This window comes from Cyprinodon variegatus, unplaced genomic scaffold (genome assembly GCF_000732505.1).
Source record: "Cyprinodon variegatus isolate N-32 unplaced genomic scaffold, C_variegatus-1.0 Scaffold245, whole genome shotgun sequence".
NCBI classification, from domain to species: Eukaryota; Metazoa; Chordata; class Actinopteri; order Cyprinodontiformes; family Cyprinodontidae; genus Cyprinodon; species Cyprinodon variegatus.
This window is the reverse complement of record NW_015150698.1, coordinates 762,449-779,203: the sequence shown is the minus strand read 5'-3', so window position 1 is coordinate 779,203 and position 16,755 is coordinate 762,449. Positions and strand designations below refer to the sequence as shown.

Below are 16,755 nucleotides of genomic sequence, written 5' to 3'. Positions count from 1 at the left end.
CTGTATGTACATTCCATCAGTTTTAAAAGTACACTATTATCATCATTACAGTTATTTTAGTCCATGACTGTATTTTTTTATTTTTTATTTGGATAAGTGCATAAATATTTAGACTGTATGTTGTACAACAGCTTCAGGAATAAAGATTATTACATTTTTAGCACCAGAGATGATTATGACCTTCCTTGCACTTTATGTCACACATAGGGTGTACAATCCCAGATTTCAAACCTAGCAGTGAACACTTGTGGCTCTTTGTCATTTTTACACCAAACAAACAGACCAAAACTTTCTGGCAGGCACTAAAGTCTTCCGTTTGCTTGTGTTCAGGGTTTCAATGCCAAAATTAGCTTTTGTAGACATATGAAACAAGGATAGATCATTTTCTCCGGGTGAAAAAAGGCCCTTACAGTTCCTCAATGTGTGAGAGAAAATTTCCATTAGTGATAAAACACTGAAGAAAGTTGCTGCAAGAAATATTTCAGGTTACATGATAAATGCCAGATAACGCCTCTATTACCATTAAGTTCTGGCATTTTAAAGAGATAAAGAGCTAGAACCTGTGGTTTAATACTGTAAATGCAATATGGAGCAAAGCTCAGAAATATTTTATTAAGACAATATGATGAAAATAGTCTCGTTTAGTGTTATTTTTATCTTAAGTTAAAAATACCTGACAACACATCAGTGTTGCTTTAGAGTTATTTAGGTATCAAAGTGAGTTTTGAGAAAATCAGAATTTCTTTACACTTGAACCCTGAGGGCCTAGAGATTTTTTAAAGCTGCTGTCACATTGTTTTTATTCATGACACATTTGTTGTGTTATCTATAACATCTGGTTCAAACCTGAAAAATGAAGTGTGAAACATCAGATATTGTCACATCTGTGAAGCTCTCCTGTCTCCTGCAAAGCCTCCTTCATTGTGTGTGTGTGTTTTGATGGATGGTTCAAAATGCAGAGAAAGCTAGTGTGTGAGCAGAGAGTATATTGCTTGGGCTATAAGCCCACCATCTTTCATTTATTTTTCCTAATATTTAATGATTTCCTGCCCATTTAGGGCAAAAGACTTAATCTTTAAATTCTAACTGGGACTCATCATATAAGTGCTGTTAGAATGGAGGCCACTATGCATAACAATTGGTAGTACTGCATCAAAATTCTCTTGTAGATTAACACCTCTTCAAACTGCTGTCTCTCAGCTTATTGTACCTCCTATTGAAGGTCACTCAGTATTTGAGAAGCACTTTTACTTATTACTTAAGTAATAATATGATGAAGTAGTTACTCCTACTTGAGAACAGTTTTTGGTACTCCAACCACCTCTACATAAGTATTGTAATGAGTTGATGTAAAATATATTTTTCATAGAAAAATAGTGCTTTTAGTTAATGACAGTTAATGACAGTGTAGTCAGAAGCCTTTGTTGACATTCATTGTTGTGGGCAGTGTTGTGGGAGGTGTGCTATTCAAAATTATTCAAATTAGCAGCTTTTGTTACCCCCAGCTGCCTGAGTGAATATGACAAAATTTCCAAGCCTTAATTTTCACTCATGCTCTTTGAAGAGCACTGTTCCACCTGTCTATGGGTGGCCAGATCATAGCACGAAAGATCCATTCTCTTCAGATCCCAAGCAGCTAGCACAGACAAAGTTGAACATTTTATAATTTATAAAAAAAAGTATTTTTGAAATAAATGTTACAAGTGGAGCATATGACTTCAGAGAGAGCTAATGCCGAAAACAACAAAAAATAGAAACTATCTGAATATTAACCAACTTACCTAATTAAAATTAAATAAACCAAATAAAAAAAAATTTACCTCCCTAACTACGAAAAAAATGAGAAAACTTAGGACACAGAAACAGCAGCTCATTCCTACAAGCTCAAGACTTTACATGATATTACACAGTTCGGCCAGTTGAGATGTGCTGACGGTGAATGCAGGAAGTCCATGTGAGCAGCTTTTATATCCATAACCTCTGGGTGACTCCCAATTGGACATCCCGTCATGATCTAGGAACCAATCAGCAACAGCCACCTGCACACTCATATTTACATACGTTGACGATGCAGTTTGTAACAAGGGCTGACATTTAAATGGTCATATCTTCTTAAATCCTCTTTTTGTATTTTTACAAGTTTTATATTATTGGAAAGCCTTGACTCCACTCTTTCAGAATCTGTCAATGGTTCAAAACAACCCTGGGTAGAACTGTTTCTGGTTTCGCCATGCAGTCTCACATTTATTTAATCTGTTTAATGGTCCTACTTTTTATTGGAATGTGGTTCTTTCAGAATAATTTCAGAAGGAATTTTGATTATGTTTCACATTTTATTGTGACATGAAGCATGTCTCACTCTCCCTCAGTCTTTGTAATGTCTTGATCTCGGGTTTGGTGGCGCTGACTATTGTGAGATGAAATATTAGAGTGTGCCTTTTCTCAGCATATAGGAGTAATATTAGAGAAATCTTGTACCAGTCTCTATGCTGGAATATTAGGCAGGGAGTTAAAGTAGGGATGACAGAGAGCAGTTGCCTCCTCACTCTAGACAAGAGTGAAATATAGATACACGTCCTTTAAGGTGCTTAAGACTCCCTCATGCCGTGAACAGAAGGCAGCTGTTGTGAAATGTTTATCTGGCTAGTGAAAAATGTATGTCCTTGATGAACTGAAGTTGTTTTTCTTCAAATGTTCTTGTGTAAGAAAGTTCTTTATATGCAGGGGTGGGTTGGTTTCGACTGGGAGTGTGTGTGTTGGGATTTGTACAGTATAAATGTGTGTGCTGGGCTTGTTCCAGTCGGCGTTTTTTCTCTCCGTCTACAGAAGTAAAAATCCTTCCTTGCAAGAATCGCTTGAAGTCTCAGTTTCTTCACAACTTCACCCTACAATACTGATATTTGAAACACAGATGTCATAAATTGTTTCTATAGTTATATAATATGTACATAGAATATGTAGATACAATACACTTGAACATGTTTTGATAAAAACTATTTTCATAAACACGTTTCTTTAAACAGTTCCCTTTTATTTTTTAATTATTAGATTAAGTTTGTAAAACATAGCATTCGGCTAAAAAATATTGTGTACTGCATATTAAAATAAATGCTTCACTTCTGATTATATAGTTAAAATCAAATTGCAATTAAAGTTTTAAAAGCAAATGAACATCCTTTGTTACTTCTGCTCCGTCTGTTCCTTTGCTCTGCTTTGTCTTTGGTTGTTTCACCGTGGTGTGCTACTACTGGCTAAGCTGGCAGCTCCAGCAGAAGCCTCTGTGCCTTAACTAACTGGTTACTTTGACTTTCTTCTTCTGAATGTGATTCGTCTCTGTTTGATAGTGACTAGAACAGAGGTGGATAACAGGTTCAGAGACTAAAATCCTCCCTCTTTCATCCTGTTTACTTAGCCAGGTGATTAGCTCCAAATCTGTGTTGTACAGCTGAAAATGCAAATGGTTGGGAGTAAAAACTTTAAAAAGTGCCACAAAATCGTAAAATAGTACTCTGAAAATGATTTTATTATTTCTATATGACCCATATTTCTTAACGGTTATTTCGAATAATTTGATTATTGTTATCTTGTTTTACATTTATAAGTAATTAAATTAAGGTTAAGATGTTGTGTACTTTAAAAAGTTGAAAATGTCAGCATCTTAGCAACGCAGTAGCATTACAGCTACATGACCTTAGAGGTAACTCCACTTTTTGATTGAGAGAAAAAAGGAAATGACTATGATTTAGAGAATTAAGACATTAAGACTTTAAGAAAGACAATATTTTGAGAAAAAATAAAAGGAATACATTTTTGCCCATTTCTGCAAAATATTTGAGTAACAATTTATGCTTAAGTGAAGTAAATGGATTTTCCATAAGCCTGATGTCAATACAACTGTTTTAGAGAAGCATTAAACATTTTCCTATTTAAACAGAATACAATATTTCATCCCCAACTATATTGATGCATTTGTTTTTTGCCATTATTTGTTTTACATAGATTGCTAAGTGATTGTTGCCTTTTTTTAGTTCAATTGTTTGTCCAAAGACATGTTATTTACCAAAATAAATTATGGGCTTATATCTTTTAGTTCCAGCCTGCTGACTAATTTGTTCATGCTCTAAAAACATCAATGTTTAAAGAGTAAAAGGACACATTGGCAGTGCTGAAGCTCTGCTCCTCTGCCAGAACCTGGAGCGATTGATGGCTTTCTTGTTGTATAAAAACCCAACCCCCATTCTGAGTGTGTAACATGCACTCTCCACCCCATCTTTCACACACACCCTCTTACGTATGTGCCGTATCCATAGTAACGTGTGGTATCACCACAGAGCTAGTGGCCGCACATGCTGTAAGCTGCTGTTGTCATGCAATGTGCCAAATTTATCAAACACAAGGAGCAGAACACGAGAAATAAAGAACTGGTACATTGTTTCCAATGGACTAAATTATTTCAGCAGCAACCTTTTAAGTTATAATCCCTTTTTCAGGATTTGATGTAGTGTATCCTCCATCTTGTACTCCCACAATGAGCATCCTGATTCAGGATTTTAGAGTTATTCACAGATATGATTCAGTTTAAAAACACTGGCATAAAGTCAATAGTAAAATTCTTGAAAGCATCATTTATCTCAATTAAAAAGCAGCAAGATTCACCAGCTTTTTATTATGTTCTCTCAAACTAGTAGCTCTTGTGTATCATTATGACTGCCTGGAGTTATTAAAAAGTAAAGATATAGATGTAATTTTTGTTGTAAATTGAATAAAGCAAAGGTTAACTCAGTACCTAGTCCCAGCATACAGTTTTTCTATTGTTATTCTCTGGTGTTCTGCTCTCTAGTGGCTAATAATGGAAATGTAGAGCAAGCGGTGACATGCATATTAAACGAGTTCCCTTCACTTTTAGATGTGCATTTAGCTTATTATTTTGGTCTTTGTAAAGTTATGTTGAGAAAACTGCAAATTTTACAATGATAATAAACCATTCTTTTGAAAGTTTTTAGACAAAAAACAAAGCATTTTAGATTATAGTTTATTTAATGTGTCTCAATAATCTTAACAAAACCTTAGAATATGATGTCTTTTTCCCTTAACATTTTTTTAAGGTTAAATTAGATGTGCTCTCTGAACATAATACTGTAGCAAGCTGGGTTCTATGAAACGGCCATGCTTTGAGCCGCTCGTAATGATTTTCTCATCCTCCTGCTGCGTATGTGGCTCTGTGTGCGTACAGTACAGTTAATGTGACCCTGTGAGGTCACAGTAGACTGGCATTCTGGGGCACTACAGTAATTAATGTGGCTACAGCACATAGCTACACAAACAACACACATACCACCCTTTGTCATTTAGCATGTTTTCTCAAGTTCTTGCGTTTTGAAGGCTTAACATGTTACAGGTATTCGGATCATTGTCCCATTGACATCACTTCTAAACTAAAGGTTCTGCTATTTGTTGCTGATGTTGATACAGAAACACATTTAAAAACCAAAGGTTTTGTTTTATCTCATCACTAGTGTTTCTAAAACACAAGTATATGTCACCCAGGTTCAATTTCATGATTTCACACACCGCAGAAGAGTCACTTGCCAAGTGACTGTCTTACCAGCTGTCAGTGATAAAACAGTCTTTACTGTGGAAGGCCAAACTGTCTGCTTGAGTGATGGCCTGAATTTATCAGTTGTGATGACGACTGATGCAAAACTTGGGATAAGTGCAAAGGGAAATCTCAGGTTGTTTGTAGGTGACTGAATCCCACCTGATTTGAAGGTTAAGACGATGCATAAAGATACTGGGCATTATTCAGGTATTTTATGTTGCCTTAATGTGTAATGGCAAGAACAGAAAGCTCAGAAAGTCAGCTGAACACAAGGAGTTGTTTATAAGATGTATTCAATATAATGTTTTGTTTGGAAACAAGAAACAGTCAGGTATGCGCAAATACTTGCTTCTTGGTGAAAGAGAGGGAGCAAAAAATCGGTCCAATATCTAGGCAAGGGTCACAGAAAAAAAGCATGTGTAGTGGCAGCCAGAAAATGTCTCAAAGTTTATTCACACAAATTGCCTTTAAGGAATCTGATGTTAAATGGCTGTGGAAGCTCTGTATAAAAAGGCAGCAACACAATAGGGATGAGGTTACTGAGCTGCCACAGGTGAACCTGCTCACGCTACTCAGCAGAACAGAGCAGTGTACACAGCCAGCCCAAAGGAAAACAGATCACTGGAAAAACATTGGAAAAGCAGAGGCATTAAAATAAGGACATTTTTATTTCCCACGTAACCAATGAAATATCATAAGGACTACAAAGAAATTCTGAAAGGGCCAAATAGTGACACCCCCCACCCTCAATCACACACATACCTTCAAATAAATTCATAAATGAAAAAAACATTTGCTCTTTTTCAGTGGTCTTCAACTCTGGTCTTAAGGACCCACTGTTCTGCTTGTTTAAGATGTGTGTTTGCTCCAGCGCACCAGAATCAAATGACTGCATTAATCACAAAGTTATTTAAGTCAGATAGAAGTACTTGAGGAGAAAACCAAACTTAAGTACTGTTAAAAAAACATTCTATATCTTATTTTCCTTACTGCTTGTACAGTCTTACTCAAATGGAAAGAAAAAGTAGATCTTCACTCAAACAATCTCCTGTTAAATTTAACAGCATTTCGGGTTCATTATGGAGAGCGTTTCCAGCTATTTGATAATATTAAGTCTGTAGCGACTGTAGTGTTGTGAGTGTGTAATAGCATACAATGAAGTTCTTGGTGTGTTGGATCAGTACTGGCAGTGTTGGTCGGGGAGCCGGAGAAGGGTTTTATTTGGTTTGTTCCTTTTTGTTTATTAATGTTTTTTTCTTTCATCTCATAGTTTTACTTATTTTACAACCCAATATTTTGCTTTAAATGGAAAATATAGATTACCGTTCAAGTAAGTCTCTGAGTGATTTGTCACGTTTGATTTGACACACTTATTCTGTAATATATTTTATTGCTCTGTATTGCAGAGCAATCATTTTGAATAAGTCCGATGCAGGCAGGGAGAACCCCTAAAACATGCCGGTTAGTTGGCCCTGAGGACCAGGCTTTAGTGTTGACTTCATGAAAGGGACATGAAGGAACATGAGCCAGCAGCTGCAATTAGATGGTTTAAAATGCAGCCTCTTTCTGAGTCTAATAACCTGATTATTTGACTAACATGTTGAAACATAAACTAATTTACGAGGTACAGAACACTAAACTTGGTGGACTGGAATTAATAAGAAATGAGGAAAATTATTCTGCTATGGCATAGTTAAGGTGACAGTCAATGCACAAGAGTCATTAAAATATTTTCCAAAGTGTGCTTTTTGCAGGGATATTTTTCCATTCAGAGATCCTATTATGTATACCATACAGGGGAGGTTTTTGCTCCTTGTGAAACAATAGTTTACAAACTTCATTACATTTTCAAGAAAAAAATATGCCAGGTATTGATTAAAATTTTAATGTTCGATTTGATTTTCATCGTCTAGATTTAATCAATGTTTTTATCATCAAAAAAATTGACGCATTGGAAGGAACAGAAAAGTTTAAAGTTATAATACAGTAATTGGAATATTATTTCAATATGTAACTCCTTTATAGGCTTGTAAGCTTGGCTGAGCAAAGCTTGAAAAGTGTGGAATTGGATTCCAGTATTTTCCAAGGCTTGATGAGTATTCTATTTCCACAAACTCCATCTTTCCATCTATCTTTACCTCTGTACCAATCTGTCTCTAAGAATCTGTTTCATAAAGATCTCTTATAGATTTGTAGTAAACTTTTGTAGTTGATATACAATTGTATCAAAAGCAGTGGAAACTTTGATCATCTTTAACCTCAAAAGATTAAGAACATTTAATACGTGCGGGTGTAGAAACCCGTCTCCTCCTTAAGCACAAATAGATCTGGGACAAACCAGCCCAACCAGAACATTCTCTTTTTAACCATCCATCCAGAATCAAAATCATGCAAGCCCACACCAACATACATGAAGACAGCTTTTTCCCTTTGGCTGTAAAACAGCTGCTGAAGGAACACATCATTCTTCTTCTTCTGCTCCTCCTCCTACATGGAAGCACAACCATTTCCATATTGCAGGTTTTTCAATGTCATAAGAAAGTAAACGACTGTTAAATATATGTACCCTTTAAATCAAGGAATAGATAGAAGTAGAACATCCAGTAGAACAGGGACATCCATCTTTATCTTTATTATTAATAGTATGCTTTGCAATGCTTTTAAATTAGTTTTATTCTTGAGTAAGTTTCAAAGTTGACCATTAGATTAGACTACAATAGTAAAAAAAAATGAATGAATATACCTCTTGCAGAGAGTTAACAGACTGACATTTTACAAAATTTCATATAAAGCTTATAGTATGTAGACAAGACTTTAAGCTCATCATTATCCAGCTTCATTACAGTTCCTCTCAGCCTACTGTCCAGAAAGTGGAAAAATAAATGTTAACAAACATTATAACCTGACAGGAACAGGACATTGAAGTTATTTATGTGACAAAAAAAAAAAAAAATGTCTTCATCATCAGTTGTCATAACAGCTTAAAATCATTTTCTCTGTTTGCCCATGAAATATACATGTTGTCAATGAACAAATTTTTTTGTCTTTGACATTAAACACGCCATAAATTCTTAAAAAGATAAGAAAGCCTGGGAAGTAAAGTATTTAAATAACTGATATGTTAAAAGCACAGTATTTTAATACTTTGAATATAATTTCTGTAGTAATACTTCAAAATAAACATTTTTAGAGAACGTTTCTAAATAGAATCAAACCCTCAAAAGCACAATATCTGAACCTGTGAAAGATATTGTATATTATTGTGGATGTGTTTTGATCCTACACTATAGTACTTCTTCATGAGCAGTTTGAATGTATTTATTATTACCTGACAAAATCGCATAGAAAGCATAGATGTGATGTCTTTGTTATCATTACTCTTGTTCCTGACCCATTTGAAATTATTTATATCGACACAAAGATTTGCTCTCTCTTTTTTGCGAAATATAGAAAAGTAGAATAGAAATGTTTTTTGTAGTCCCACATTGGGGAAATGTATGTGTCCCAGCAGCAAAAGGAATTGCAAATAACAGCAATAATAGAAGTGCAAAAAGAATGACAAAAAAAACAAAAAATACAAATAGACAGTAATATATAGATCTACAGTAAGGGCAAATCTGCAACTCAAATAGCAAAATATGTTAAAGCCATAATAGTTAAAGATAGCATAAAAGGTGTGCAATTGAGTTTGGTGAAAAGTGCAAAATGCATATGTATGTTTTTGCATAAAAACACCATAGACTACTTTTGATTAGATCTCAACCCAGCTCCTCTGTAGTTTAGCTAAGGTCATTATTCTGTTTTAATGTGAATTTTTGCCCGGTCAAGTTTTTTTAACCCTCAACTTGTGTTATAATCATTTGAACCTATTATTTTAACATTTGCAAAAACACTTTTTATAATTTGTTTTCTTACTATCTTAAACATTTCCACCAGGTTTTATAAAATATATAAACCTTGCTTAACAGTAGGGATGTTTCCCCCTTTAGAGGAATACTGTATTTTGTGGTTAGTTCAACTGCTCCATCTAGTGTTCATAAGGGTATAAAATAGTCAGAACACAGCAGCAACTACTGCTGATGCATCATGCAAGATGGGTTTACTTTGAGGTCAAACATCTTAAAGTCTAAACATTCTACTGTAGCACTTAAACTTTCCCAATTATAAATCTTTTATAGGATTTTTCTCTAGACATTGTTTTACAAGCATGATCAATAAATATCTATTTTATGGGTGTTTTACTTAATACAATTAAACTGCAAAAAAAGATCTTTGTAATAAAAAAATCTCTCTAATGCGAATCTTCACCATTGTCTCATCGATATGTTCAGTCAAAGTGGAAATGCCCGAGTAACCAGTTTACACAGAGCATTAACGGATCATTTTACATCATTTTTGTAACATGAGAGCAAAGTCTTCAGGCCCCCAAGAAGGAGGTAGACAGTCGCAGCTCGCATATTTGTTCACTATTCTACATTCTGTTTTTTTCTGTCATCAGCTACTTTCCTCCATTTTTACCAGCAACACAAAGAACAGGCAAAATAGTGTCTGCCAGATCAACACTGACCACTAAATGAATCCTCAATGGCCACTTTACAACTTATTATAATGGTATGTCGCTAATGTCCTGTAATGATCCTTCCTGTTGATGGCCACGCCTCAATGCTTTCTCCTCCACTGCGCCTCTGACAGTTGTCTGACAATGCTTTGAACTTTGGAGAATCAAGTCTCCTCTCCTTTCCCTTAGCAGCATTTTCTAAGTAGTCCAAGTATAAAATCACTGCTGTTTGGCTTATCTACGGAAAAGGATGACTTTTCCCTTGAGAAAATCTGTTTCAGGTAGGCTGTCTTTCCTAATGTTACATTTTAACTGTGCATGTTTAATTCTTTTATGACATACACTGTGGGAAAGTTGATATATTTCTATAAAATTGTTTTCCATACATAAAGGAACAGCAGATATTATACTGAATATTTTGTGTGTATAGGGACATTTACATTAAGACCATCCGTTTTCGAGCCTAATGTTGCTGTCCATGGTGCTGAAATATAGATGATTTCACTTCTCCGTTTTTTTAACCTTTTTTTCTTGTATTTATTTGAGCAAAGCTTTGTGTGTGAAAGGTTTTTTTATAGTAGTTTGATCCATCTAAAATAATTTGCCAATCATGCCCTCCTTCAGGTTGTGGAATTTGTTGTGATCAGTGCTTGTATTTCCGACGGATTCCTAACCGTAAGGTGTGGCGTTTGCATTTATTTGGGAAGTAAAACAAAACATGGCCAGTGTCAATTTTGGTCTTACAACTGTAGATGGCACCATTGGTTAATCTTTGAAATGTGTCCAGTGGGGAGTGAAGGTAGTGCGACTCGTGATGCTTGGAGATGGCGGATTGAACCTTAAAGTATTTTTGCATCTCCTTTATTTTAACTCTCCAGTTATATTCCTCTATTTTTTTTTCTTTTAAATACAGATTTTGACAGACTCGATTTTATAGGACTTACAAAGCCTTTAATTTCCAGATCGTTTTAACAAGTCTGTGTTCTTACTATTTTAATATTCATACTCATATTAATTATAACACTTGTTTTTCAATTTGTCTTAGTTTTTGGATGCTTAAGCCGTGCGTACAGTAATGATTGTTGCTTTCAATTAAACTGGCATCTAAAAATAGCAGAATGTGACTGTCCTTATCGAAATTCTTAGAGCTGTTTGCTCCAACACTTCAAATATAGTATAAATAGAAAATCTGTGATGTTATTTTACCCCTTGTTTGGATTACTTCCTTTCACCACCCACCCTAATTTTCTCTCTCCATGCTTCACATGAAATGTATGTCAGCTGTCAGTTGTGTTGCTTCTGCGCGCACTCTCTGACTTTGTATCTGTGCTATAATCTCTAATATACACACAGACTTGTCCGTCCTCTCCCTCCTCCTGCTCAGTCTTCAGGTTCCTGGATGTGGAGACGCTCTGAGCAGCGTGGCTGGCTGTGTTTGCGCTGCGCGCTCATTTACTGATTCAGTATGGGGCGTTTCCTGCTACTCTTCATGGGGCTGCCTGGTTTCCAGCAACTTGAACAGGAGAAACAAAGAACACAAACGGAATCTCTATAGTGATACATTTATTCTGCTATGAGTTTATAAACGCCTTACCAGTCGGGGAGGATTAAGGGAAGCAGTCACGGAGGCGTCTGCAAACAGGTGTTTCCACCCACTGAGTTTCATTCAGCAGACCGGTTACTATGCATGAAAGCTGCTCTAATTGTAACAGGATGGACACTTAATGACAGTGTTCTTTTTTTTTTCTTGAGTTAGAAAAATTAGAAAAAAACATGCAACGCGGTTTAATTAAAGCATTTTTTATATATATCTTCTTGTGGACAGTCGAATTTCCATGCGTCAAACTTCACTTTTTTCCGGACAATTCCTGAATAAAGCCTGGATCAGTAGAACATGATCCCTTAGGGGGTCATTTCAGCAAGCTGGTTTATTTCCCCCTCGGGGACTATTCCATTTCATTTTCGGTGCACTTTGAAAAATCTTCACCTCTGGCATCGTGCTAGTTGCCTCAGATTGTCTTTTGTCGCTGCGCTTGGACGTTTTCTTGTCAGTGTCAGAAACCACTTTTGCGGATCAATCCACTTTTTTCCTCTGGAAGTTTTCTTCCCCAGACCGCTGCCAAACTGGCTATGGCAGCGGCTATCGCCAGCTCCCTCATCAGGCAGAAGAGGCAGGCGAGGGAGCGGGAGAAGTCTAATGCCTGCCGCTGCGTAAGCAGCCCCAACAAAACCAAGGGAAGCTGTGAGAAACCCAACCGACTCAATGTCTTCTCACGTGTCAAACTCTTTGGCTCTAAGAAGAGACGCAGGAGGCGACCAGGTCTGTTTTCGGGATATTTCAACTTTATTAGGAGATACAATATTATAAAAATCATTTATACAATAGAAATATAGTATTCTAATTTATGTTCTAAGAAAATAAAAGGATCCTTCACTTTATCCAAAATGTGTTTAATAATTTACTTTCTAACTTCCAAACCAGGCTTTTTTTTCATTCAGAACACTAAACGTTTGTTTCCAACAATGTGATCACATTTAATAAGCCAAGACTCACCAATGTAAAAAAAAAAAAATATTCTAATTCTATAATTTTAGAGAACCAGCAGTCACCTCCAGTTCCCATCATTGATTGACAGGTTAAATACAGAATTACCTTTTTTTCTCTGTGAGTCTGTTAGTGTGGATGAAAAAGTTGTCATTATATTATTTTCTGTTTGTTCTTTTTAAGACAAAATTTACTACAAAGCTGAATGTTGTGCCTGTGGGTGTATTCAAACTCTTCATTGCATTTTAAAGTCATTTTATTATCATCAGTATAATGCCTGCCTGGCAGGATGAAGGTGCTGGGTTCCGATCTTAGCCTGGGGTGTTTTTGCACAGAGTTTGCAAGTTCTACCAAAGGATGTGCATGTTTACTGTAGCCCCCCACAGACTAATAGCATGCCAATCAGGTTGAATGGTCTCTCCTTAAGGAATGATTTTGTGCGTGCATGGCTGTTGTTATATTTGCCTTTATGCTGTCCTGTGGTGGACTAGTGACCTGTCCAGGGTGTACTTCATACTATCCCTTTTGTGAGCCTGCATAGACAAGAAAACTCTCTAACATTTGAAGATAATAGATTATCAGCCTTATACATCCGCTTATTCAACTATAAAGTAACATTAACATGTTTTTCTTAGAGATCAGCACTATACAACTAGAGACCCAAAGAGAACAGTGATTATTCCTAAATAAAATTGAGAAGATAAGACGTGAGGTGAGGTGTGGTTAAAAACAAAACCAAAACACAACCCCCCCAACAGGGACAGTAGACAGATAATGGAAGGCACTTAGCTCTAATTGGACATTCATGATGTAACGCAGCACCAACAAGAATACGTGCAGACTGACATTTTCTTTTGAAATTTCTTTTGATGTGACAGGAAAGTAAAAAAAAAAAAAATAAATAAATAAAAACACATTATACATAAACAGACGACAAAGACGACGAGTAAACATTGCTGGTATAAATTAATTACAACTTTGTTATCAAGAAGACTGCAGAATAATATACACAAGATATGATTTTACTTCTATTTGATATAATTCAATTTAGTTATCTTAATTTCAGCACAGTTCACAACTTTATCTTACTGTGCTTTTCAAGGAAGAGGTTTAACATCCTTTCCAATTACCCAGAAATTTTAGATTGAGAAAACTCATACCATTTAACTGTAATTATATAGACTGATAAGATGTAAATTAGTTTGACATTTTAAAATGGCTATTCTACAAGGCAAAGTGATTTGTTTGTGTGAGGTTTAATCCTCAGAAAATAGATATTTATTATTATTATTAATATTATTATTATGTCTTTGTACTATGTTCTTTCTCGGATAAAGTCTTTAAACAGCTGAGACATTGCATACTTTGATATTCACACATAGAATTAATGTTAATTTTGTTCATGCCATCATTGTCTTCTATCATTTTTTCAGTTTTATAGTGTGACTCCATTACATCTAATTCTTTGCTCAAAAGACCATTAAAGTTGAATAAAAAAATGAAAGATTATGTGTTTGGCCAGTTTGATTTTAGAATGCTCCTTAAATCAATGCATTTATATCTTTGGTTAAATGTACATTTTCCTATATCTTTACATTTATTTTAAAAATGACACCTCTAATGATAAGCCATAACCTGCCGTTTTAATGTTGTAAACAGTGTCAATAAAAAATGTGGAGTAAAAAAAACAACAACTGACATTTGGAAAAAGATTCTTTCCTCATCTCCGATAGCAGGACTATTACACCTCCATGGCCTGAGACATTTTTGCTCTGATTGTTCTTGTCTATCTGTGGTATTATTCCTTTCTAGTCTTGCCTCAGGGGCTCCTTTTTAGCCCTTTCAGTTTTCTTATATCATTAACGAATACCTGCCAGTAGCCATTGTTTCCATAACTATAACAACCAGAATCCAGCTAGTTCTTTAAAATTTACCCCTTTAAAACCTTATATCAGTGTAGAAAAAAACAAAAACAAAACAACATTACAGACTGTGGAAGTCTTTAAAGACTTTTTAAGTCTTTGAATGCCTTTGATTCCTTTATTCACAAATATCATTTTAGTAACTTCTGTTTGCATTGTTGCAGCTGTCATTTTGGGGTTTTGAAATCCCTATTGATATCAATCAAAATCATGAAGTTTTTCATTTTCATCCTCTTCACTTTAGACGTATTTGACAGAAATTGCTTTAACTGGCCTTTGTGACATTTTTATTAATGCTCAACTTTAGAGCTGCAAAATGTATTGAATCAAAATCATCTTGGTAATATCAGCATGGATCAATATCACTATTGCAAATAAGTGGTTGATTGCAATTTTTGATGGGCTGATAAAGTGTAAGACATCTACACATTGCAAGACAATAATACATTAGTTTGTTTAATGGATTCTCACTGCCCTTTTAGCTCACACTTGATGGAGAGGTTGAAGTGATTAAGATGTTGTGGCTTTCTAATTCATTAGAAATAGAAATCAAATGTGGATAATGTTCAAGTTCATCATTATTGCCAATATTTAGAATTAATGTCGCAACTGCATGTTTAGCAAATATTGTGCAACACTAATGAGCATTTTGTTCTTTTTTCCTTGCTTCCCATCTGCTTTCACAGAGCCCCAGCTAAAGGGGATTGTTACGAAGCTGTACAGTCGACAAGGCTTCCACCTGCAGCTGCAGGCAGATGGAACCATTGATGGAACAAAAGAGGAGGACAGTGGTTACAGTAAGTTCCTACATTTTTGTCCTACAGATACATTTTGCGCTTGGTGTGTCAGGGTGAAAATAGGATCTAGACAAAACCTTACCTTATACGTACACTGTATGTGAATTCTTTAAAGACCAATTAGTTGGCCAGTATTCCCTTGACTGACTCTGATTAGTGGTTTGGTAAAATCTGATTTTACATCTATGGTGATATTCCTTTGAACAACACTGTTTAACATTTGGCCACTAGGGGCGCTACACCGGCCTCCCAGGTTTAGCACCCCAGAAAGCAATTGGTTACACTACACTGTCTACACTGTCCCAAAATAAAAGCCCTCCATGTTTGTAATCTGCTATCAGACCACTTTGGACCAAAAGAGTGAGAAGTCATGGAGTCACTTGTAAAGACAAGACATTCATCACTCCATATTAAACCAATATTAAGTAGCGTTTCCACCTTCATAAAATATTTTCCGAAGTTTGTGATTATACGTCGACTTGCAACTAGTTGAATGATACCTCTATAATGGCCAATGGGGGTCTGTATCACTTTCACCAGTGCTTAGCAACTTTGAGGAGGGTGGCAATAACTGCCCAAGACAAAGGAACTAAAAATTTTTACACTGCTTTACGGGATACGGCAATTCCACCTTTCCCCATTTGTTATAAAGACAGAAGTCAAAGCAACCAAATTTTCCTGGGAGACTGTATATTCATTTAAACTTTGCAGGGTTTATATTCAGGCAATGCGGTCCCTTCTTACAGGGATCTATATGTGTGTTTAATGTATAATGATCAAACATACATTTTTTTATCTGTTTCAAGGCTCTAGTCTCATCCTCACATCAGTTACTGATGACTCGAGTGAGGTGGAGAGGAGTTGGAATACAGTACAAAACCAAAGTTAAAGGTTTCTTATTTTCAACATTGGCATATGACATTGTTTTGCCACAGTTAGCTTCATTACCTCATCGCTATTCATCTCTCAAACAGCCACTGAAATGTAGATCAATCCAACTGCAGGTGCAGGGCGTGCATACATAGACACTAGGTGGTGCTAAAGCACCAGGAAGTTTGCCCTTTATCAAAGAAAATGCCCTTTTAAAACTCGTTTTTTTTTTTTATTATTATTAATATTAATAAGATTTTACTGAGGTCGGTTTTGAAATGATCTTTTGAAAACCTGAGCCATTAAAAACGACTGAAACAATGCCCCGAAATGAGCCACCTCCTTGCGCACACCCGACCAGCCTCTCCCTCTTCCTTTGTCACGTGACCTCGCGCGGTCGCCCGCAGATGCGCAGCCAGATGCGCAGCATCATAGCAGTTCAGTAGGCGTCTTCAGATAGCAGG

General features: G+C 35.8%; 1 protein-coding gene across 4 annotated transcripts in view; it reads left to right on the top strand.

Moving 5' to 3' along the window:
• The window catches only part of fgf13 (fibroblast growth factor 13), a 120,545-nt gene that overhangs the window by 75,203 nt on the left and 28,587 nt on the right, over positions 1-16,755 (top strand). For 2 of the 4 annotated variants that reach the window (XM_015381977.1, XM_015381975.1), the window contains one exon: positions 15,311-15,421. In XM_015381977.1, the coding sequence (XP_015237463.1) occupies positions 15,311-15,421 (111 nt within the window). Of the gene's footprint in view, positions 1-10,199; positions 10,439-11,614; positions 12,478-15,310; positions 15,422-16,755 lie in introns of those variants that run through there. The other 2 variants (XM_015381978.1, XM_015381976.1) reach the window with 2 other exon arrangements.